The 25271-nt window shown below is 38.4% G+C and overlaps 1 protein-coding gene across 3 annotated transcripts in view; it reads left to right on the top strand.

Moving 5' to 3' along the window:
* MTRF1 (mitochondrial translation release factor 1) overlaps nucleotides 1–25271 on the top strand; it is a 51283-nt gene that overhangs the window by 13301 nt on the left and 12711 nt on the right. For all 3 annotated transcript variants that reach the window (XM_081130389.1, XM_081130387.1, XM_081130388.1), the window contains 3 exons: nucleotides 5055–5227; nucleotides 11632–11749; nucleotides 24118–24254. In XM_081130389.1, the coding sequence (XP_080986515.1) occupies nucleotides 5055–5227; nucleotides 11632–11749; nucleotides 24118–24254 (428 nt within the window). The remainder of the gene's footprint in view (nucleotides 1–5054; nucleotides 5228–11631; nucleotides 11750–24117; nucleotides 24255–25271) is intronic.

The raw sequence follows: 25271 nt of genomic DNA, 5'->3' as shown, positions 1-25271 counted from the left end.
CAAATAAGGACAATACTCAACCACACATAAATATTCCAAGCTAAATTTTAGATTACCAAATAGTCGTTGTGCAAGCAGTGGAGGGTGATGGCTTTTGATATGTAGTATAGATCTGTATTACTTTGTGATATCTAATGAATTGAAATATTTTCCAAGTTAAAGGGATTCTATGACAGGTGTTATGATATCTCTTCCCTCCCAAAGGATTAATGTTTATAATTATGTTTTGTTATTGTCTGCTCACTAGTTGAATTCATGGAGAGAGGTCACTTAAAGTAATCTGGTGGTTAATTTTATGTATCCAAAAGACATACTTTTCACCACAACAGTGAAAAATAAATTTGTGAGGGGAGCTCCGGCATCCTTGAAGAGCTTTATGATCATTCTTCTTTGTAGACAGAACAGGCCTTACAATGGGAACTCTGGTAGCTGGATTGGGAAAACTAAATGCAACTGGAGTAATTGGGTCTCAGGGTGTCAGGGGCTAAGTGGTGGCTCTCAGTGGCCAAAGGCAAGATGGGTTTGGTTACCATAGCAGACAGCAAAGTCAAAGCAACAACTGACTAGTCTGATTTGTGCAGACTTATGTTGGCTACCTGATTGACCATGGTATCCCTAGAAGTAAAATAGAATGAAAGGCTACTAAATTCTTACTTGATCTGTATGAGCACTTCTAAGTCAAATGAACAAAAGTCTAACCTGAATCATAAAAACAGAAGTCATGGCCACTCAATTAATTCCTAGACTTGAGCCAGTTTACAGACTCAAACCCCTTGAATGAACAGGAGGCTAAGTTCTACTAAAGAACCGGGTACACTGCCAGAAATTTATACTGTAATCTTTCTCCCAGCCTTCCCCAAAGGGACTTATGCTTTTTTTCCCAGGGTAACTGTGCCTTGCAGAAAAGGAAATAATCAGATATTTAACGGATTTCTGGGCACTGGATCTGAAATGACACTTATTCCAGGAGACTCAAAATGTTATTGTAGTCCATTCGTCAGGGGAGGGACTTATGGAAGTCAGGTGTCAATGCAGTTTTAGCTCAGGTCTGTCTCACAGTGGGCCTAATGGATCCCAGAATCATCTTGAGGTTATTTCCCCTAGTTCTGGGATGCATATTTGGAGCAGATACACTCAGCAGCTGGTAGAATCCTTACAATGGTTCCTTGACCTATGGAGTGAGGACTGTTATGGTGGGAAAGGCAAGTGCAAGCCACTAGAATTGCCTCTACCTAGGAAAATAATAAAGCAAAAGGAGTACCTCATTCCTGGAGAATTGTTGAGATTAGTGCCACCATCAAGGACTTGGAGGATACAGGGGTGGCTGTTCCCACCACATCTCCATTCAGCATTTTTGGCCTGTGCTGAAAGCAGATGGATCTTGGATAATGACGGGATAATTGTGAACTTAACCAGGTAGTGACTCCAATTGCAGCTATACTAGATGTGGTTTTGTTGCTTGAGCAGATTAACACCCCTTGGTTCCTGGTATGTAGCCATTGATCTGGCAAACACTTTTTTCTTCATACCTGTCAATAAGGACCACTAGAAGCAGCTTGTTTTCAGCTGGCAAGGCCAGCAGTACATCTCTGTGCCATCTCAGAGGTATATCAACTCTCCAGCCCTACATCATAAGTGAGTTTGCATCCTTCCCTTCCACAAGATATCATACCGATCCAGGCGAGCCAATAGTGTAGTTTCAGTTACTATTGGTACTTGTTGACAATAGTTCAGCACTGCTAAATGCTCTTTGAGTATTATCTCAGTAATTCCTCACAACAACCCTTGAATTCAGAGCTATGTCATATGCTTACATATGCCTTGAAGCATTACTCAAATAATCTGCAATATGAATGGCTTCCCCTTCAGGTGTGCAGTGCTGTAGCCCAGGTTATATATTATTATCATTTATAAATAAGGAAGCAGAAGCATGGACAACTTAAGTAACTTGCCTGTGGACATACAGCTAAGAAGAGGAGGAGCTTGAATTTGAACCCAGGCAGCCTGAGATTGGCTCTATTAACACAGTAAAGTTGCAGCTTTCTCCTTTTCACCTCATATAAATTCAAATATTTTCATTCAACATGAAGTAAAGGGGTGGGGGAAATAATTTTAAAAGTACACAATGAGCCCTGGCTGGTGTGGCTTAGTGGTTAGAGTGTCGGCCTGCACACCAAAGGGTTTCAGGTTCGATTCCCAGTCAAGGGCACATACTTAGGTTGCAGGTTTGATCCCTGGGCCTGGTTGGGGCACGTGCAGGAGGCAACCAATTGATGTCTCTCTCTCACATAATGTTTCTCTCTTGCTTTCTCTCCCTCTCTCCCTTACTACCTCCCTCTCCCCCTTCTACTTTCAATGGAAAAAATATCCTAGGTGAGGATTAACAAAAAAAAATACACAATGATTGTGAGATGGGAAATTTAAATGGTTGTGGCCTCACTCTCAGTTCCTGGGTATCTTTCATAATATGACCATCTTACTACGCTGACTGTGAATGACAAGTTTTTCATATTATCTACCCTTGAATGCATGTTAGCTTCTTTATCTGGTAGTCAAAAATATAAACTAATCTGTTTAGTCTCTGCAAGAATTCCAGCTGTGTTGGACTTACTAAGAGATAGTATGTTAATTTCTGATAAGTGATTGAAAATCCTGATCTAAAACTATACCCAATTTTTGTTTAACATGCTAACTTCAGAAACCAAGTGGGTTCAGTCTGACTTCATAGTACTGAGTCCTCATTAGAAACGTTAGGAACAGTGGCAGCATAGTTTTCCATCCCGCTGAGTCCCCACATAAAAACAAGCAACTAGGTAGCAAAACCAAGAATCCATAGACAACATTTACACTAAAACTAATTGCAAGGTATCTTCACAGAACACCAAAATACAAGAGGAAGGGACAAACCACCAACAGCCATAGGATCTGTATAGTATAAACATCTGTGGAGGAAGAAGGAAGCAATGGGGTGGCATCTGACAGACCTGAAAACTGGAGAATCCTCCTAATAACTAAACAGTTATTTCCTGAAATTTGAAGGCCAGTTGAGAACATGAGCTGAACCTGGGAGTGGGTCTTCATACCTTAGGTAGGAAGACCTGAAGGGGCTGGAGCAGTCTAGCCCCATGACATCTCAAAACTGGTCCATTAGGCACACTGTCCCTCCGGGGAGCATACCCCCACTTTTCCCTTCCCTGTCTTCTCCCATGGGCATGCATCCCCTAAACTCATTGCAACCAGGGGAGCAAATGGGCAGCAGCAGCTCATCCCAGGCTAACCCCCTGAACCTGTCCCAAGGCCCCCTTTTCTCTGACTCTCCAGTGAGCTGACAGCAGCCCTGCCTTGGCTCACTTTTTTTCTGTAATGTTTCTAGAGAGCCAAAGCAGCCCCACCTAGTCTCTCTCCTGTTGCTTCTTCTACCCCAGGCCCTTCCTTGTTTCACTGTCCCCAGCTTTAATGTAAAAAATTTTAAAAATACCCTGGGCCATTAGGGCTCCCTTCCAGAACAGGTTCCCACACTAAAGAAAAATTACTGCAGGTAGAATCAAAATTGAGCAGGACAGGGATAAGAGAGAAAGGGAGGATAAAGTCTAGACCAAAGTCAGGGAGAGGAACAGAGCCAGGAAATCTCAGAAAGCAAGGTACTACTTATTTGAACATTACACAAAGCCAGAGAATTCTGAGAAGTTAGAAAAACCTTCCTGGATTTAGCCTCTTTTTGAATTTAAGGAATACTAGTTTCACATAAAAATGAGCCAAAGAGCTTCCTTCTCCCATCCATCCTTCCATCCATTCATCCATCTAGATATGAATATATTAAGAATTTAGAAACTAAAAAAAAAAAAAGAAATATGGTTTGCAATTGGATTCAAAAGGCAACTGCTGTGCTAATTCCTATCCTTTTAATACACGTCTACAAATTATGAGGTGGTAGTCACCAGGACTCTCAAAATCTTAAATCACGCTCCTCATGCAGCTGTTATGAAACAGCTCTCAAGAGCCAGTTTAAACCCAGTGAGTTCATGTCAGCTCCAACCTAATACTAAGCTCTCACTATGTGCAAGAGACAGGAGCTTTGGGGAGGGCTGGAGAAAAAAATAAGAGCCATTGGAAAGTACCAAAGTCAAATTCCATACAAAGTTTTATAATCTAATAAAATCATTGGACTTTTTTATTTAAAGGAAAAAAAAATATTAGACTTGGAGAAAAAAGAACCTGTGACTTCTAAGCGAAAGAAAATGAGATTTTCAACAGACTGTTTGGTAACAACACTTTGTGCCAGAAAGAGATGGAGTTCACTCAAAGGAAGGAAGTTTGAGTTAAGGATTTTATAACCAGCAAAACTGACTTATAAGTATAAGGGTACTAACTGTTATCAATATCTAGGAATTCAGGAAATACTTTTCCCATGATCCCTTTCTGAGGTATATACTAGAAAACAAAACCAGACAATTAAAATGTTATCAAATAAAGAGTAGGGTGAGCATTAAGTATTTGGGTACCTGTAGAACTAGGTCCAACTGCGGACTAAGAAGCTAGTCTAGGCATTAAGATTCTTTTGTGATAATCTTCCCACTCAACAAATAAGCAAGGGCTACATTTAAATAGATCCTTGAAAACTTGGAAGGACCTATAGGGTTATTCATCATTATCAAATTATGTAATTGAGCATTCTTTTATATATGGCACCATGTTAGCCTAAGATGGCATAGGCTAGTTCAAGCAGAAAAGTCCTAGTATTTTTTTTCTAAAAGTATTTTTATAAAAGTAGAACTTGTTTAATATAGAAAATTTAGAGAAAAAATAAATATAAAAGGTAAAATAAAAGCCTGCTTGCTATTATTCTGTTCCTCAGAGGTAACCATACATAATATTTTGGTATGTTTCTTTTTATATATTAATACATTTACATTTGGAAAATACAGTTTTGTACCTACTTTATGTTCTCATCTCAGGTAGTATACTCACATGCACGCCTTAAATTAAAGATATTTAAGATCTTGATCCCTTTCAAATTAGAATTCATTAATAATTTCTGGATATTTTTTTCCTAGGTGGGCTACATCATGCAGCTGCCCGAATTTCTGGTGAGAGTGTCTATAAGCATTTGAAGTATGAAGGTGGGATTCACCGAGTCCAGCGAATCCCTGAGGTGGGCCTGTCATCAAGGATGCAGCGTATTCATACAGGAACAATGTCAGTTATTGTCCTCCCTCAACCAGATGAGGTAACCTTACCAGGAGACATTGAAAACTTACTCTTTGTAAATGGGTGTTACGCTGAAAAGTCTTAGCTTCTAGGAAATTCAGTGATTTCTCAGGGTTACTTATTGAACTTTACAATCACTTTTGGTAAATCTTTAACTCTTCCCCAGGTAAAGGTATCCCTCTTATCCCTGACCAAGATGTTTTGTTTTATTTTGTACTAAGTAGAAGTCACTTTTCTTCATAAAACAGAATCCACAAAACTTTTTAAATGTTGTTGCCTAAGTTTTAAGAAAAAAATGAATTGTACAGGTAATATTTTGAGGTCAGTGATATATCTATATGGGAGTCTATATCTTAGTTGAATACATCCATATTCCCCTATTTTTATTTTTCCCAACCTTTTAAAAAATTATATTAAACATACACAAAGTTGAAAGAATACCACACTGAAAACTTTTATTACTTTCACCTTTTATAACCTTCCCCTGGAGTCAGTTGTTTACATTTTACCGCATTTGTTTTGTTTGTGTGTGTGTGTGTTTTGTGTGTGTACCCACAGGAATATATATATATATATGTAGGGTGTCCCAAAAAAATGTATACACACTTTAACACCTGATAACTCATTTAATTTTGAAAATGAACTATATGTTAATAAACACTGACTTCATAATCATTCAAAGTGTGTATACATTTTTTGGGCCACCCTGGGTTAAATCTGAAAAGAAAGAAACACTGGAGTAAATAATTATTCAAAATGTGTATATATTTTGGGAGGATACCCTATATAGTTTTTTTCACCTTTAATTCTCACCAGAGAATATGCCTATTGCTTTTAGAGAGAGGGGAAGGGAGAGAGAAAGAGAAACATCAGTCATTTGCCTTCCCGTATGCACCCAACCAGGGACCGAACCTGCAACCTAGGTAAGTGCCCTGACCGGGAATCAAACCTGCAACCTTTTGATGTGCAAGACGAAGCTCCAGCCAACTGGGCCAGGGCTATATACACACACACACACACACACACACACACATACACACACATATATACATATATGTGTGTGTGGGGGGGGTATATATATACATATTCAAAGAACTATTAAAGGTGCCTGTCCAGCGTGGCATAGTGGTTGAGCATCAACCTGTGAACCAGGAGATCACCGTTCAATTCCTGGTCAGCACACATGCCCGGGTTTCGGGCTTGATCCCCGGTACGGGGGGGCGTGCAGGAGGTAGCTGATCAATGACTCTCTTTCATCATTGATGTTTCTATCTCTCTCTCTCTCTCTCTCTCCCTTCCTCTCTCTGAAATCAATAAAAACATATTTTTTAAAAAAAGAACTATAAAGGATATAGCCGACACTATGAGATTTTAACTCACCCTCCCCCCCCCCAAAAAAATCTGTAACTTAAATCTCCAAAGAATAAGGCATTCTCTTACCATAAACTCAATACCATTACTATGAAAATCAAAAATGGTTCTCTAATATTATTGTCTAGGAAAAACTTCTGTGTATTCTGTCTAATACTTCTGTACTCCAAACATTTGGGTATTTTTCCCCATCAAACAATTCACCAGTTCTCTGCAGACACCAAGTGTGGGTGTCCTACAATTTAATTAAGTGTGCCACTGTCTACCTGGAATTAACATCAGACCTCACAGGCTAGGGGTTCAACTCACAAGATTGCCTCCCTTCTCATTTCAGAAGCCAATAGGAAACCCAGGTGTTGCCTTGCTTCTGACCAACTGGAAGGTTCCCACAACCCCTTCCTTGGGTTTGGTAATTTGCTAGTGTGGCTCACAGAACTCAGTTTACTTACTAGATTACTAGTTTATTACAAAGGATATATAGGGAAAAGTATGTGGAAAGAGCTGCAGAGCTTTCATACCCTCTCCAGGCTTTCCACTCTTCTGGCACCTCGACATGCTCACCAACCTGGAAGCTCTCTGAACCTTACACTTTTGGTATTTTTATGGAGGCATCAATATGGAGTCGTGATTGATTAGATCATTGGCCATTGGGGATTCATTCAACCTCCAGCTCCTCTCCCCTTTTGGAGGGGCTGGGTAAAGCTGAAAGTTTAAACTCTCTAATCACGTGGTTGGTTCCCTTGGCAATCAGGCCTCATTCTGTGGTTATCTAGGGCAGCACTTTTCAGCCTTTTTCATCTCATGGCACACATTAACTAACTACTAAAGTTTCTGGCACACCAAAAAAACAGGTATTATTTTGATTCATTCACACTGGACAGCTATTGTTGCGTTGGCTACTGTTATTTTTTATTTGACCATATAAGGGAAAAGAGGTCAGTGTCCCTGACTAAGTAGTCAGGTTTTGCATGTTTTAAAAATTCTCTCAGAACACCGGTGTACCTCTCTTGCCACACCGTTGTTCCCACCTCGGCACACCGGTTGAAAATTACCTCATTAACATAATCTCAGATTTGGTTGAAAGGGGCTTGTTATGAATAACAAAAGATACCCATATCATTCTTACTCTTATCACTTAGGAAATTCCAAGGGTTTTAGGAGCTCTTGCCAGGAACTAGACAAAGATCAAATATATATATATTTTTATTAAAAAATCACAAAATCAGCCCAGTTAAAGTGGCTCAGTGGTTGAGCGTCGACCTATAAACCAGGAGGACATGGTTTGATTCCTGGTCAGGGCACATGCCCAGGTTGCAGGCTTAATCCCCAGTAGAGGGTGAGTAGGAGGCAGTCGATCGATGATTCTTTCATCATTGATGTTTCTCTCTCTCTCCCCCTTCCTCTGTCTTAAATCAATAAAAACATTTAAAAAAAATTTTTTTAATCACAGTTATCTAATGTCTAGTGCATATTATAGTTTTGCCACGTCATCTTGTTTTTTTAACTATTTATTTATTTATTTATATTGAGAGAGACACACACACATCGATTAGTTATTCCATTTATTTATGCATTCATTCGTTAATTCTTGTATGTGCCCTGACCAGGGATCAAACCTGCAACCTTGGCATATCAGGACAATGCTCTAACAAACTGAGCTACCCAGCTAGGGCCTCATTTTTTAATTTTTATTTTTTTGTTAATCCTTACATGAGGATATTTTTTCCATTGCTTTTCAGAGATAGTGGAAGGGGTAGGGGGAGAGAGAGAGAGGGAGATGTGAGAGAGACACACATCGACTGGTTGCCTCACGCTGGGGAGTGGGGAGTGAACCTGAAACCCAGGTATGTGCTCTTGACTGGGAATCGAACCTGCAACCCTTTGGCGTGTGGACCAACACTCTAACCACTGAGCAACACCAGCCAGGGCCCCCCAAGTCATCTTAAAAGTATTTTTGGATCTATTTTTTTTAACCAGGATCCTGTCAAGTTTCACACATTGCATTATTTGTTAATTTCTATAAGCCTGGAAGTCTCCCAACATTTTTTTTTTTTTAAATGACATTGACTCTTTCAAGAGTCTAGACCATTTGTCTTTTAGAATGTCCCACATTCTGGATTCATCTGATTGTTTCCTCATGGTACTCTTTAACTTGTTCCTTTATCCCTGTGTTGTATTGAAAGTTATATCTAAATGTCCCATTCTGTTCAGGATACATGTTTTGAGCAAGAATACTTTATAGGTGTAGTTATGTTCATATTGCATCTTATCAAAAGACCCATAATATCCGATTGTTATACTTTTTAGTGAAGATTAGTTTAAGACAGTAACCACAAAAATATCTCTATTATAAAAGTGTATTTTTCCTTTTGCAATTATTAAGTAATCTGTAGGGTACACATAACTTATTCCCAACAACTTTTCTTCCATGGTTTTAACATCCATCTTTTCCTGATCAGTTCTTTAGTTTGGCTTTGCAACATGGTGAGTTTCCTTTTTCTCTTTTTTTAAATTTTTTAAAAAATTGATTTGAGAGAGAGAGGAAGGGAGGGAGAGACATCAATTTGTTCCACTTTATCAATTTATATATTGTGTTTCATATATTGACCTCATTATAGATTTATTGATTTGTTTTTTTAAATTCAGTGAGTTATAATCATTATTGTTTCTAATGTTCAAATAGTCCCAGATTTAGCCAGTAGTAGCCTTTATAGGGTAGCTCTTTTGAAGTGACTCCAGTGTGGCTCAGGTTGGTTGAGTGTTATCCCATGCACTGAAAGGTCACTGATTCAATTCCCAGTCAGGGCACATACCCAGGTTGTGGGTTCGATCCTTAGGGTGCATACGGGAGGCAACAGATCAGTGTTTCTCTATTGCATCAATGTTTTTTTTTCTCTCTCTCTCCCTCTACATTTCTTTAAAAAAATTGATAAATCATATTTTGAAACTAAATAAAGTTATTTAGTAAATTACTGAGTAATATTTAAGATTTCTGTCCTTAGAATATAACCCACCAAGAAAGCATAGTCAGAACACTATGTTCAAAGGCAGTCTGAAATAATGTTTTTCTGTGTGGTTATACTGTTATTATGGTAAGTACTTTGATTTATTTGTTTCTGTTTATATTTAATTTTAGGATTTGATTTTTTATTCTTTTTTATCTAATTTTATTTTTGGTGTATGTAAGTATTTATATGGGTCAGAAATCAAAACCATAGAGTTATCTTGGTCCCTCTTTACTCCTTCCACTCCATTCCCAGCTATTTGCTTGTTTTCTTCATATCTTGAAAATTAAATTCATTTAGTGGAGCTTCATTTTTCTAAAAGAACAAGGACTTACTCTTAATTGACACTAAACTTTTTTTGTATATTATTAAGTCACTGTTTCTATGTTCGGAATTCCCCAAAAGTCATTTGGTAGTTTCAGTAACATTTGGGAGACTATCACATACAATATCTACATATTTGCTATGTAACTACTTCATATACTGTAATCACAAGAAATGGGAAATTACTCTTCATCTCTTTAATGTTTATTTAGGTAGCCAATAATGGCATATTTTAACAAAGGCTATATAATCTTTTTCTTGTACACTATAGTACTCATTATAGAGGAAACAAAAGAAGAACCAACTAAGCTGTATATTAAATTCTAACCTTGACCCTTTATTAATGTACTTTTCAAAGAGAAAAGTCACACTTGTTGTCTGTCAGATAAATAAGGGATAAATTTGGAACAGAATGTTGAATCTCCCCTCAAAAACAGCGTATTTAGTAACTATTTTTACTATATATGGATATAGATATGGATATGGATATATATATATCCATATATATATATATATATATATATATATATATACACACACACACATGTGGATATGGATATATATATATCCATATATATATATACACACATGTGTGTGTGTGTGTGTGTGTATCTCCAAAGTCAAGGTCATGCAGGGTCATGCTCTCTCCAAAGCTTTTAGGGGAGAATCCTCCCTTGCATCTTCTAGCTTCTAGTGTCTTCAGGTGTTCCTTGGCTTGAAGCTGTACAACTCCAATCTCCGCCTCTGAATTCACATGTTCTCTCTCCTCTAGGTGTCTCTTCTAACGACAGGTCATTGCATTTAGGGCCTATCCAAATACTCCAGGGTGGTCTTATCTTACTTAACTCAGTTACATCTGCAAAGAGCCTTTTCCAAAACAAGGTTCCAATGGTTAGAATATGAACATACCTTTTTAGGTGCCTTCATTCAGCCCAGTAATAAGTGTGTGTGCACTTACACAGTCGATTCTCATTCATAGTGATGTTGTATAAAGTTTCAATGAATGCTGACTGAACGAATACTGAACCATTTCTTCTAGGGGAAATATGTATAATCTCACATAGATTATAACCTTAAATCCTAAAAACGACCCATCCTGGTAGATTCCTTTTTTTTTAAAATTTTATAAAAGAGAAAATGAGATTCAGAAGTGTTAAGTGACTTGCCTGAGGCCACCTTACTAACAGGTACCCGAGTTGGGATTCAAATCCTGTTCAGCCAACCTCAGAGCTGGAGCCATGGGCCCTTTCCTGTCTTCGTCCTCTGGTCATACTGAAACAAGAAAGCATAGTGTCACCTTGTTTGTCCGTAGCTGGGGATGTGCACAACTTGAACTTTTTGCTGCTCTGTGCATGTCTTCTAATGACTGAAAGTGCTATAATAATTGATTTTTGGAAACAAATTTTAGCGAGTAGGTGAATTTGCAAACACAGAATCAGGGAATGAGGATTACGTATATTTTCTATATTTTATATCTAATGTAGTTTTGTGGGATGATGGATAATGAAACTTGAAAGATTGCATAACTTAGTGACCTCATAGTATCTTAAGTCACTGTTGAAAAACAGTATCCATTGAAATAGGGAGTTTATTTCACCTCTTATTTTAATGGCTATGATTTAGGACACAAAGTAATACAGTTTATTTGAAAACTTTTGTAATAAATTTAGCATTAAAGTATTCATTGAGTGTAAAATTTATTTATGTTAGCTTTTTCTTCTAGGTAGATGTGAAAGTGGACTCCAAGGATTTGCGAATAGATACATTTCGAGCCAAAGGAGCAGGAGGCCAGCACGTTAATACAACTGATAGTGCTGTCAGACTTGTCCATGTCCCCACAGGTAAGCAAGTCCCTTTGCTTTTGTACTTTTAAGCTTTTTTCATGGCTTATAAAACTATTTAGTATTTAGAAGGAAATAGTCCTATATTAGTGTCTGGTTCCTTATACAAACTCTTTAAAGGTGACATTGGGGTCATAGGTTCGAGGTCCCTAGTGTGTTCATACTTCGCTTCTGTTTGGAGAAGATAACTCTCTCAAAGGAGGCAGAGAGGGAGTGGACCTATTCAGAGAAGCTGTCCAGGTATGCTGCACAGGGGTAAGCCCCAGCCTAAAAACAAACTTGAGAGTAGTATTGGACATGCCATTGTGATGGATCTTTTGTCACCATGCAGATTGACTGTTAGCTCCATTAGGCTCTGCTGCATGAATGCACTTATTTTGAGTACTGGTAGTTTTTGTATACTACAAGGTAGTTTTGCAGTCCTTAATGTGATTTTAAATATTTCTATCATTTTTCAGATTTTTAAACTTTTTAAAAACTTTTAAATTTTTTTTCTTTTTAAATTTATTTTTACATGACACATATATGGTTTTTAAAGTCCAATGGTAAAGTCCTATAACAAAGAACAACAAGCTCCCTGGACTCCTTCCTCCCCCTCCTTCCTTCCCCTCCTTCCTTTCTTGACCTTAAATTTCTATTACTCGGAGGCAATCACTTTGAACTCTTTTAGCTATATTTTTGGGTTATTATCTCAGTGTTTTTAATTAATAGGCAGGTCTGATTGAGGATTTTGGCTCTTATAATATCTTCTTTTCCTATTCCTAATATTTTGTCAAAATTAATCTTCACTGTTTTCATATGAGGAGCAGGTAAATAGTGTTCACTGCTGAGCCAAGTAATATCCTATGATTTCATTTCATAAAGTTCATAATTACGTCATTGTTTTTTCATTTACATAGTTTTCTTTGACTCCTACATCTTTCATAAGCTCTGTAAAATGAAATTAACCCAGTGTTCTACAGGGCTAATGCTTTTGACAACATATCAGACAGAACACTCCATTATCCTGCTCTAGTCTGGACAAGTTGCTCCCTAGGGCTGCAGTCAGGGAATTCCCTTAATTCCCTTAATGTCTGTTTTGTGTTAGAGCCTCCTGTTTCTCAGATTCCATCTCATTGCTCTTAGTTTACTCTCTCATTTTAGAGCAGTTCGCCTTTAAGTGGCTTCCTGAGAAAAGGTGCATGAGATGTAAATATTTTGAGACTTTGTATTTCTGAAATAGTTTTATTCTCACACATCATTGACCATGAACACGTGTTGGAAATCATTTTTACCTGGGACATTTAAGGCTATTGTAAATTATTGTATTTGTTGCTTTCAGTTTGGACACTCATGCTCTTTATTTTTTTATTTTTTATTGAATTTATTGGGGTGACATTGGTTAATAAAATTATATGTTTCAGATGTACAATTCTGTAATACATCATCGGTCTATTGTATTGTGTGTTCATCACCCCAAGTCAAGTCTCCTTCCATCACCATTTATCCCCCCTTTAACCTCTTCTCCCTCCCCCCACATATCCCTCCTTTCCCTCTGGGAATCGCCATACTGCTGCCTGTGTCTGAGTTTGTTTTCGCTTAATCCCTTCACCCTTTTCACCCAGCCCCACAATGCCCCTACCCTCTAACAGCGGTCAGTCTATTCTCTATCTACAGACTCATGCCCTTTAGTTCTGAAATTTTTGTTCAATAATTTTTTACTCATCATTGTTTTTAATTGAATTTATTGTGGTGTCATTTGTTAATAAAATTATACAGGTTTTAGGTATACAATTTTATAATACATTATCTGTATATTGTATGTGTATTTACCACTCCAAGTCAAGTCTCCTTCCATCACCATTCATCCCTCCTTTCCCTTCTTCTGCCTCCCCCCATACCCCTTCCCTCTGGCAATCATCATACCGTTGTCTGTGTCCATGAGTCTTTCTTATTTATTTTCTTTCCTTAATCCCTTCACCCTTCTCACCCAGCCCCCAAACCCCTCCCCTCTCACAGGTGTCAGTCTGTTCTTGGTATCCATGAATCTGTCTCCACTTTGTTAGTTTATTTTGTTCATTAGATTCCATATATAAGTGAAATCATGTGCTACTTTTTTTCTCTGCCTGTCTTATTTCACTAAGCATAATACTCTCCAGCTTCATCCATGCTATCACAAAAGGTAAAAGTTCCTTCTTTTTTACAGCTGAGCAGTATTCCATTGTGTAAATGTACCACAGCTTTTTTATCCACTCATCGGCTGATAGGCATTTGGGCGGCTTTCAAATTTTGGCTATTGTAAATAATGCTACAATGAACATAGGGGTACATATCTTCCTTCAAATCAGTGTTTCAGGTTTCCTTGGAAATATTCCCAGAAGTAGAATCTCTCAGTCATAAGGCAGTTCCATTTTTAATTTTTTGAGGTAACTCCATACTGTTTTCCATCATGATTGCACCAAACTGCAATCTCCTTTCTCCACATCCTTGCCAACACTTGTTTGCTGATTTATTGATGATAGCCATTCTGACAGGTGCGAAGTGATACCTCATTGTGGTTTTAATTTGCATCTCTTTGATGATTAGTGACATTGAGCATTTTTTCATATGTCTGTTGACCATGTGTATGTCCTCTTTGGAGAAGTGTCTATTCAAATCCTTTGCCCATTTCTGGATTAGATTTGTATTTTTGGTGTTGAGTTATAAGTTCCTTATAAATTTTAGATATTAAGCCCTTATCAGATATATCAGTGAGTATGTTCTCCCATTCAATGGGTTGTCTTTTCATTTTTCTGAAGGTTTTCTTTGCTGTGCAAAATCTTTTTAGTTTGATATAGTCCCATTTAATTTTTTTGTTTCCCTTGCCTCAGGAGACATATCGGAAAAAAAGTTGCTATGAGAAATGTCAAGATCTTACTGCCTATGTTTTCCTGTAGAATTTTATGGTTTCAAGTCTAATGTTTAAGTCTTTAACCCATCTTGAGTTTATTCTTGTGTATGGTGTAAAGAAGAGTTCTAATTTCAGTTTTTTGCATGTACTTATCCAATTTTCCCATTACCATTTATTGAAGAGACTGTCTTTAATCCATTGTATGTTCTTGCCCCCTTTGTCAAGTATATATATATATTTTTTAATCCTCACCCAGGGGAATGCTTATTGATTCTAGAAAGAGGTGAAGGGGGAGAGAGAGAGAAATAATGATGTGAGAAACATCGATTGGTTCCCTCCCATACGCACCCCGACCAGGGATCTAACCCACAACCTGGGTGTATGTGCCATGACCATGACCAGGAATTGAACCCATGACCTTTGCATGAGATAATGCTCCAACCAACCACCTGAGCCACACTAGCCAGGGCTTAGGTTCCTTTTCTAATAGTTCATTATTGGTATATAAAAATGGCAACTGATTTCTGGATATCTATTTTGTGTCTGGCTACTTTATTTCTTTATCAGTTCTAGTAGTTTTTCTGGTGAAATCTTTAGGGTTCTCTATATACACTAGCATATCATCTGAAAATAATGACAGTTTTACTTCTTCCTTTCCAATTTAAATGCCTTTTATATCTTTTTTTGTCTGATTGCTGTGGCTAGGACTTCCAGTACTATGTTGAATAAGAGTGGAGAAAGCAGACATCCCTATCTTGTTCCCGATCTTAAGGGAAATGCTTGTTTGCCCATTGAGTATGATGTTGGCTGTGGGTTTGTCATATATGGCCTTTATTATGTTGAGGTTGTGTTCCCTCTATTCCCACTTTGCTGAGAGTTTTTATTACAAATAGGTGCTGGATTATGTCTAATGCTTTTTCTGCATCTACTGATTTGATCATGTGGTTTTTATCCTTCATTTTGTTTATGTGATGTGTCATGTTTATTGATTTGCAGATATTGTACCAACTTTGCACCACTTGATCATGGTGTATGATCTTTTTTTAATGTATTGCTGGATATGGTTTGCTAATGTTTTGTTGAGGATTTTAGCATCTGTGGTCATCTGAGGTATTGGCCTATAATTTTATTTCTTTGTAGTGTCTTTATTTGGTTTTGGAATTAGGATAATTCTAGCCTCATGAAATGAGCTTGGGATTCTTCCCCACCTCTTGAATTTTTTGGAATAATTTGAGAAGGATAGGTGTTAGTTCTTTGAATGTTTGGTAATATTCACCTGTGAAGCCATCGGTCCAGGACATTTGTTTGTTGGGAGTTTTTTTATTACTGCTTTAATTTCACTAGTTGTAATCTATCCATTCAGATTTTCCGACTCTTCCTGATTCAGTTTTGGAAGATTATATGTTTCTAGGGATTTATCCATTTTGTCCAGACTGTCCAATTTGTTGGCATATAGTTGTTCTAATATTTTCTTATAGTCCTTTGTATTTCTTGGTTTCAGTTGTTACTTCTCCTCTTTCATTTTTTATTTTATTTATTTGGGTCCTCTCTCTTTTTTCTTGATGAGTCTGGTTTGTCAAAGGTTTGTCAGTTTTACCTTTTAAAAGAACCAGCTCTTGATTTTGTTGATCTTTTGTATTGTTTTATTAGACTCTCTTTCTGCTCTGATCTTTATTACTTCCTACCTTCTGCTCACTTTGGACTTTGTTGTTTTTTCCCCCCTCCACTTCCTTTAAGTGTAAAGTTAGTTTGTTTATTTGAGATTTTGTTTGTTTGTTTCTTGAGGTAGGCTGTAATGCTGTGAATTTCTCTCTTAGGACTGCTTTTGCTGTGTCCCATAGATTTTGGATTGTTGTGTATTCATTTTCATTTGTTTTCAGGTATCTTTTGATTTCTTCCTTGATCCCATTGGCAACCCGTTTATTGTTTAGTAGCATGTTATTTAGCCTCCATGACTTTGTGTGTTTTCATTTTTGTGTGTGTGATTGATTTCTAGTTTCATGCCCTTATGGTCAGAGAACATGCTTGATAATGATTTTAATATTCTTAAATTTATTGAGACTTGTGGGTTGTTTTTTTAATCCTCGCCCAAGGATATTTTTTTCCATTGATTTTTAGAGAGTGGAAAGGAGGGAATAGGGAGGGAGAGAGAGAGAGATAGAGGGAGAGAGAAAAACATTGACATAAGAGAGACACATCACTTGGTTGCCTCCCGAATGCCCCCAGCTGGGCAGGGATCGAACCTGCAACCAAGGTATGTGCCCTTGACTGAGAATCAAACCTGGACCCTTTGGTCCACGGGCTTACGCTCTAACCACTGAACAAAACCAGCCAGGGCTATTGAGACTGGTTTTGTGTCCTAACATGTGGTCTGTCCTACAAAATGTTTCATGTGCACTTGAAAAGAGTGTACATTCTGCTGCTTTGGTGTGAAAGGCTCTGAAGATATCAATTAAATCTATCTGATCTAATGTGTCATTTAAGCCAGTTTCCTTGTTGATTTTCTGTCCGGAAGATCTGTCTTTTGATGTCAGTGGAGTGTTAAAATCCCCTACTATGGCTGTATTACTGTCAGTCTCTCCCATTATGTCCATCAAAATTTACTTTACATATTTAGGTGCTCTTATTTTGGGTGCATAAATGTTTATAAGACTTATATATTCTTGTTGGATTGTCTCTTTTTATCATTATGTTGTGTCCTTCTTTGCCTCTTACTGCCATTGTTTTAAAGTCTATTTTGTCAGATATAAGGATTGCTACCTCAGCTTTTTTTTTCATTTGCATTTGCATGAAATATCTTTTTCCATCACTTTACTAAAAGTAGAGTCTGTGTGTATCTTTCGTTCTGAGGTAGGTCTCTTGTAGACAGCATATATATATGGGTCTTGTTTTCTTATCCATTCAGCTACCCTATGTCTTCTGATTGGAGCATTTAAGCCACTTACATTTAAAGTGATTACTGATAGGTACGTATTTATTGCCATTTTACTGTTTTCACTATGTTCCTCTGTTTTGCTTTGTTTTTTTCTTCCTCCTCTTCTACTACTACTTCTTAAAGCCAGGCCCTTTAACATTTCTTGTAATAGTGTTTTGGTGATAACAAACTCCTTTAGCTTTTTATTGTCCGGGAAGCTCTATCTCTCCTTCAGTTGTAAATGATAGCCTTGCTGGGTAAAGTAGTCGTGGTTATAGATCCTTGCTTTTTATCTCTTTAAATATTTTATGCTAATCCATTCTGGACTGGAATGTTTCTGTTGGAAAATCAGCTGATAGTCTTATGGGAGCTCCCTTGTAGATAACTTTCTTTCTCTTGCTCCTTTTAAGATTCTGTGTGTCTTCTTTGGGACTCTCTGTGCTTCCTGGACTGTGTATCTTTTTCCTTCACCAGGTGAGGGAAGTATTAGATCATTATTCAAATAGGTTCTTGATTCCCTTGCTAACTCTCTTCTCCTTCTGCTATCCCTATGATGTGGATATTGTTATGCCTCATGTTATCCCAAAGGTTCCTTAAATTATCCTCAGTTTTTTATTAATTTTAGAGACAGGGGGTGGAGAGAGATCAATTTGTTGTTCCACTTGTTTATACATTCATTGGCTGATTCTTGTATTTTCCCTCACCTGTGATCAAAACTGCAACCTTGGCATATCGGGATGACACTCTAACCAACTGAGCTACCTTGCCAGGGCTATCCTATTCTTTATCATTCTTTTTTCTTTTAGCTGCTCTGATTGTGTGTGTTTTTTCTACCTTGTCTTCCAAATTGCTGATGGGATCATCTGCTTTATCCAACCTACTTTCTATTCATATTTCCAGTGTTTTTGTGTGTGAATGTTTTGTTTTGTTTTGTTTTGTTGTTGATCCTGACCATAGATTATTTTTTCCATTGATTTTTAGAGACAGTGGAAGGGAGGGAGAGGAAGAGAGAGAGAAGAGAAACATCAGTGTGAAAGAGACATGTTGATTGGTTGTCTCCGAATGAGCCCTTACCTGACCCGACCAGGCTCAGCCAGGGCCAGGGATGGAACCTGCCACCCAGGTACATGCCTTCACTGGGAATTGAACCTGCGACCCCTTGGTGCACGGGCTGATGCTCTAATCACTGAACAGTACTGGCCAGGGCCCTTCCAGTGTATTTTTTATGTCAGTTACAGTATTCTTCATTTTCAACTGGTCCTTTTTCATGGGTTCTATATCTTTTTTCATGCTGTTGTAGTTCTAAGTTTCTTGAGTGTTCTCGCAATCATTACTTTGAACTCTATATCTGATTATTTGCTTGCCACCATTTCATTTAGCTTTTTTTCTGGAGAATTGTCCTGTTTTTTCATTTGGGCCCTGTTTCTTTGTCTCCCCATTTTGATTGCCTCTTTGTGTTTGTTTCTATGTATTAGATAGATCTACTATGACTCCCTGTCTTCATAGGGTGGCCTTATGTAGTAGGTGAATCCCAGTGGTGTAGTATCCTTGATCTCCTGAGCTGGGTACTCTAGGAATATACCTTGTGTGGGTTTTGTGGGCCCTTCTGTTGTAATTAAGCCTTTTTTTAAATCTTTACCCTCGGATATATTTATTGATTTTTTTTTTAGAGAGAGATGGAGGGAGAGAGAGAGAAAAACATCAATGAGAGAGAGAAACATTGATTGGTTGACTCCCGTATGCACCCCAAGCAGGGATTGAACCTACAACTTAGGTATGTGCCCTGACTGGGAATCGATCCCACAACCTTTCAGAGTACGGGATGACACTCCAACCAACTGAGCTGCACCAGCCAGAGCTGTAATTGAGTCTTGATGTCTGTTGGCCCATTTGCGGGTTGGATCAATCCTCAGACCTGCTGACTGAAGCTCAATTCTGACCACAAAGTGTGAGCTGCTGTGTAAGTGTTGACCAAAAAAGAAAAAAGAAAAGAAAAGAAAAAAGTGATATTCTTCTCAGTAGGGTTTAGCGCCTGCTGCAGTCGTCCTTTGCATATGCTGTTTGTGAAATTGATTGGATCCTGCTTTGATGTTGTATGAAATTGGTCACTTGGTGTGTTGGTTCTGGGCCTCTTTGGAGGGCCTCTCATCTAGACCAGTGTCTGATGTTGTCTGTGCCTGGCCCTCAGCAACCTGTTTGGAGCTACATGCAATCCACAGTTTGTGGCTGCCTCTGCTGTGCTTGGGTGCACATGGGGGAAGGACCAGGCTGCACTCGCAGGCCAGCTTTTATCAGCACTGGGCCCGATGTCAGGTCAGCAAACGTCCCAAGGCACTCCAAGATCCGCCTATGCCTGCCTCCACCTGCTGCCTGCCTGTTAGGCTCAGTTACTGAAAGAGCCTTTGATGGAATTGGGAGGATGTGGCTATGGGACCTCCCATGAAGGGCAGCTGCTGTGCTGTTCAGGCCCAGGGAAGGTGGTGGATATGGTCCCTGCCCCAGAACTGTAGGACTCGGTCAGTCCCAGATTTTGCCCCAACCTCGGCGAGGCAGAGCCATTAGGCAGCAATCCATTGCCTCCAGAGCCCAGAGGTTGGGTCTACTGGAAGCCGGGAGGGTGGTTTTATTAGATCTCCTGTGAAAGGGCAGCATTGGTCAGGCTCATAGGAAAGTGGGGGGAATGGCCCGTACCCCAAAGTCAGACCACTTAGTCACTGACACCCACTGAGTCCACCTAGACTTCTACACCCCAGCCAAGGCAGCTGACTCCTCAGCAGGGCCTAATTTCCACAGGGTAGGGAGAGAGGTAGTCTACAGGGTGGGGTAGTTGCTTTCTGAGCAGGTTGATGCCACTCCGAGGGGTGTGCTCCACCCAAAAAAGATGATGACTGCAGTATCGGAGAATGACTCAATATAGGGATTCTGGCGACTGTCCCCCAGCCCCCTCCCCAGAGCCACAAACCCCAGACTCTCCTCAGGCAACTCTAGTTTGCTTTGCCCTTTCTTGGCTGGAGCCCAGGTTGAGTGGTTGTGAATGAACTTTCTGCATTGGCCTTTTAATAGTGTGCCTGTGTCTCTAGTGGATTCCATCTCTCCTTGATGGACAGAAACCCTGCTGCTTTTCACAGCTGGATTTTATGTGGGCTCCTCTTTCTAGTTCTGGTACTTTGGGCTGGGAAGCCCAGCCTGGGGTTTAGGCCCCACGCTTCTCAGGGGGAACCTTTGCCACTGAGATATCCCTCCAGAACCTCAGCCACTGCCTATAGGAGCAGGGACAGCCCTTCTTGAGTCTGTGCCGTTCCTACCAGTCTCAATGTGGCTTCTTCTGTAAGTCCTTGGTTATAAGACTCTTCTTCAGCTAGTCTTCAGTTGGTTATTAAGGATGATTGTTTGTTAATTTAATTGTATTTCCAGTTTGTTCCTGGGACAGGGTGATTGTAGTTCCAGATACTCCGCCACCATCTTGAAAATCTAAACTCACAACATTTTTATTGTTGTTCTTCAAATTTTTATTAGTGAGATGTTAGACCTCTTGGATTTATTGTTTAATTTTCTTTTTTCCTTTCACATCATGTTACACTTTGTGTTTTTGTTTTTCCAACATTTATTCTCAGAATTGTCCCTTTCTCATAGCATCTTTTTATATTGTTGATACATTTTTCTTATTTTATTGCCCAAAGATATTAATTTTAGTTTCCCTGAAGTTTTCTTCTGCTTCCTGCAATGTCTATTTCCTCTAAGTTTATTTTATTATTATTTTTTTTTTTTTTTTTTATTGATTTCTGACAAAGGGAGAGAGAGACAGAAACATCAATGATGAGAGTCATTGATTGGCTGCCTCCTACGTGCCTCTACTGGGGATCGAGCCTGCGACCCAGGCATGTGTCCTGACCAGAATCAAACCTTGATGTCCTGGTTCATGGGTCAGTGCTCAAACACTGAACCACACTGGCTGGGCCCCTGAGTTTATTTTTTCTGTTTGGTTCAGTCTTGCTTGCATGTTGGAAATGTCTAGGGATCCTTGGAGGTTCTAAAAGTTCTGAGTGCATAGGTGCCACTTACCCACTTGTAAGTTTCATTGCAGGGCAGTTAGGTGATTAATCAGCTCTTTCCTAGGAACCCCCAAATGCCAGTGTTTTTAGATCTTTTGTCTGTTGGGTAGTTTTCTCCTGAGAAGGATCCTCCAGGGTATAACTGAGAGTAAGTTTAAGGTCTCACTGTTCAGTAACAAACTTTTACTAATCCTCTTGTTTTCAGTGCCATGCCTCATATTTGCCCTTCTTTGTACCTAGTATCAAATCTTTAACTGTCCTTATGTAATTCTCTAAGGACTGTACCTCCTGCCTGCTACAGGTTGAGGGAAAGGCTTCACGATCTACTTCAAAACTTTGTGTTTTTAGTCCTCAAGTCCTTAACCCCAACTTCTGAACTATCTGATGCCTCAGTTCCTACTCCTTTCTGGCCCTCAGCAGGGCAAATTGGCTTGTTTCTGGTCAGCATCTTCCTCTACAGGGAGCTTTCACCTTCCTCCCCTCTACTAAGACATTTAAATTCTTCCATCTGCTTTCTGTCTGTTTATATTGTGTTTGGGGGCTACATACATCACCTCATTTTATTTCAGATGGAGTTTGTGTTTCTGTTTCTTGTTCTTATTGTTTTAGTGTGATTTTTATTTTTTTATTTTTTTTAAAAATGTATCTTTATTAATTTCAGAGAGAGGAAAGGAGGGGGAGAGAGAGAGATAGAAACATCAATGATGAGAGAGTCATTGATCGGCTGCCTAGCCCGCAAACCGGGCATGTGCCCTGACCGGGAATCAAACCCCGATCTCCTGGATCCTAGGTCGATGCTCAACCGCTGAGCCACGCCCAGCCGGGCTTTAGTGTGATTTTTAAAAGAAAGAGGAGGGCCCAGCCGGCATGACTCAGTGGTTAAGTGTTGACCTATGAACCAGGAGGTCACGGTTCAATTCCCAGTCGGGACACATGCCACGTTGCGGGCTCAATCCCTGATAGCAGGAGGCGGCCAATCTATGATTCTTTCTCATCATTGATGTTTTTATCTCTCTCTTTCTCTCTCTGAAATCAATTTTTTAAAAAAAAGAGAGAAGGCCATCTTGAAATCAGATGTCACTTAAAAATTTTAAATTCATTTTTAGCCAATTATTGCTTATACTGTTTGTAATAGCAAAAGTTAAAACAACCTAAATATCTAACAGTAGGATAATTTTATTATATCTCTTAAGTTTTCTATATTGAATTTTATTCTTTAAGGAACTGTAAAAACTTAGAATATATACATGAGCAAAAAAAGAACAGAAAGCATCCATAAACACACTCATTAACCATTGTTGGTATATATCTTTGGTGTGTATCCTTTCAAGTTATTTTCTATACATATAGAAATATGTCCTTTATCACCAAAAATGAAGTTATAATTTGTGCAGCTTACCGGAATTTACCTAAGAACTCTACAAATTATTGGATATTTGCATGTTTTACCTCATATTGTAGGATATTGATCTATATTATAAGCAGTCCAGAAGTTTGCCATGATTTTAGCATCTACTGCAGGGGAAACTTGGTGTTTCTTCTATTTCTTTCATCCTAAGAATGGAAACTATGTTCTTGATAGAATCAAAAGTGAGAACTGTAGATCATTCTTCAGTTTTCTCCATGCACATTTTCTCCATGTGACTCTGAAGAATCACATGCTTTTTAAGCTACTGCTTCTATATAGCTGCATTGTTATTTAATCTTTGATTATATATAACATTTCATCTGAATTAAGAACCTATTCATTGAAAAACACATGACTTTTCTTTCCATAAAGAAACATAAAAAACACTGCCAATTATATGACATGCCAATGATTGTAAGATGCAATTCAATTTCAAAGAAGTTAAAGAAAATTTAAGGGCTTTTTAGAATAAAAATATGGTATTTTTGTTCTCATTTATAATTGAAAATCTTTAAATACCACTTAGTACTATTACTGCCTATAATTTAAAAAACCAATTTCTTAATCCTCACCTGAGGATTGGTTGGTGTTTTTTTAATTAACTTTTAGAGAGAGAGGAAGGGGGAAAGAGAGAGAAATGTGAAAGAGAAACAGGTGTAATTTCTGAAGTATGCTAAATCTAAAATGTATTTAATGCGCCTGGCTAGGCATGGCTCAGCTGTTGAGCATCGACCTTGGATCCAGGAGATCGTAGTTTGATTCCCAGTCAGGGCACATGCCCGGGTTGTGGGCTTGATCCCCAGTGGGGGGGCATGCAGGAGGCAGCCAATCAATGACTATCTCTCATCATTGATGTTTCTATCTCTCTTTCTCTCCCTTCCTCTCTCTGAAATCAATAAAGATTTTTTTTTTTAAATGCAACTTACTATAAAAAAATAAAAATAAAATAATAAAGTGTATTTAATCTTGGTGATCTTTCCCTGATTAACCTTTCCCCCTTTAAAATAGTCCTCAAGTCTCAACCCCTCCCCCCAATTTTATTGAACTACATGGCTGACACCTCACTTCTATCTTAGTTTGGCTTGTGGAGGCTACAGCTTACCTCTGACCCCTGTTATTTTTCAGGGCTTGTAGTAGAATGCCAACAAGAACGATCACAGATAAAAAATAAAGAAATAGCTTTGCGTGTGTTGAGAGCTAAACTCTACCAGCAGATTATTGAGAAAGACAAGTGTCAACAACAAAGTGCTAGAAAACTGCAGGTAAGATTTGTTTGGTGTAATAATTTAATACCTCTGTACAAAAAGTTTTATGTGGAAAACAGTATTTGTTTTTGATCAAATGGAAAACTCTTAGAGCATAGGGAAACATACTCATTTGTAAATAAGCAATAATTTTAAATGCATTTGAACTGACAGATTATGACTAAAATTGGACATGCCCGCTTGCAAATGAGTAGATGACATATGCGTAAACTAAAAATTATTTCCCAGTTGTTTCTCTCCAGTGGTTACACATAACTTTTTTTAAGTTATTTATTTATCTATTTATTTGTTGTTATTTTTTAATCCTCACTTAAGGATATTTTTTCCGTTACTTTTCAGAGGGAGTGGGGGAGAGAGAGAGAGAAGCATCAATGTGAGAGAGACGCATCGATTGGTTGCCTCGGGCATGTGGCCTGACCAGGGCTGGGGATTAAGCCTGCAACCGAGGTGCATGCCCTCGGCCAAAGTCCAACTCAGGACCGATGCTCTCAGCACTGAGCAGAACTGGCTAGGACTCTATCATAACTGTTTTGAAAGGAAATTAGTGTAAAAGACAACGTAATTCTCTGGAAATTAAGAGATTTTTAGATTTTTAAAATCTGAAAACCTATGCTTTTATTATAACTTTATGTGAGATCAAAAATAAATGGCACTGCAAAAAACTGGTAACTGATTGCTAGATGAAGCCTGGGGACAGGGAGTAGAAGATTTATTTTTCATTATATGCCCTTTTATACTTTTGGAATTTTGTACTGTGTACATGCACAGTATTATTTCTTCAAATATATAAGTAGATGAGTTCTAAGCAAAATGAATAAATGTCATTGTTTTAGGTAAACAAAGTGTTGTATGATTTTAAATTCCAAAAAAGTAGTTTGTTTTTGAGAGAGAGTGGAAGAAAAAGTGGAATCCAGAAATAACTGTTCTTAGATCTGTATGCATCAGTAAATTTGGAAGATTTTGTGGCTTTAGGATAATCAGTTGCATAAAACTAAACATTGTTTTTTTTGCCTA

Source organism: Miniopterus schreibersii, assembly GCF_964146895.1.
Source record: "Miniopterus schreibersii genome assembly, chromosome: 2".
NCBI classification, from domain to species: domain Eukaryota; kingdom Metazoa; phylum Chordata; class Mammalia; order Chiroptera; family Miniopteridae; genus Miniopterus; species Miniopterus schreibersii.
This window is presented reverse-complemented; position numbering and strand designations above follow the sequence as displayed.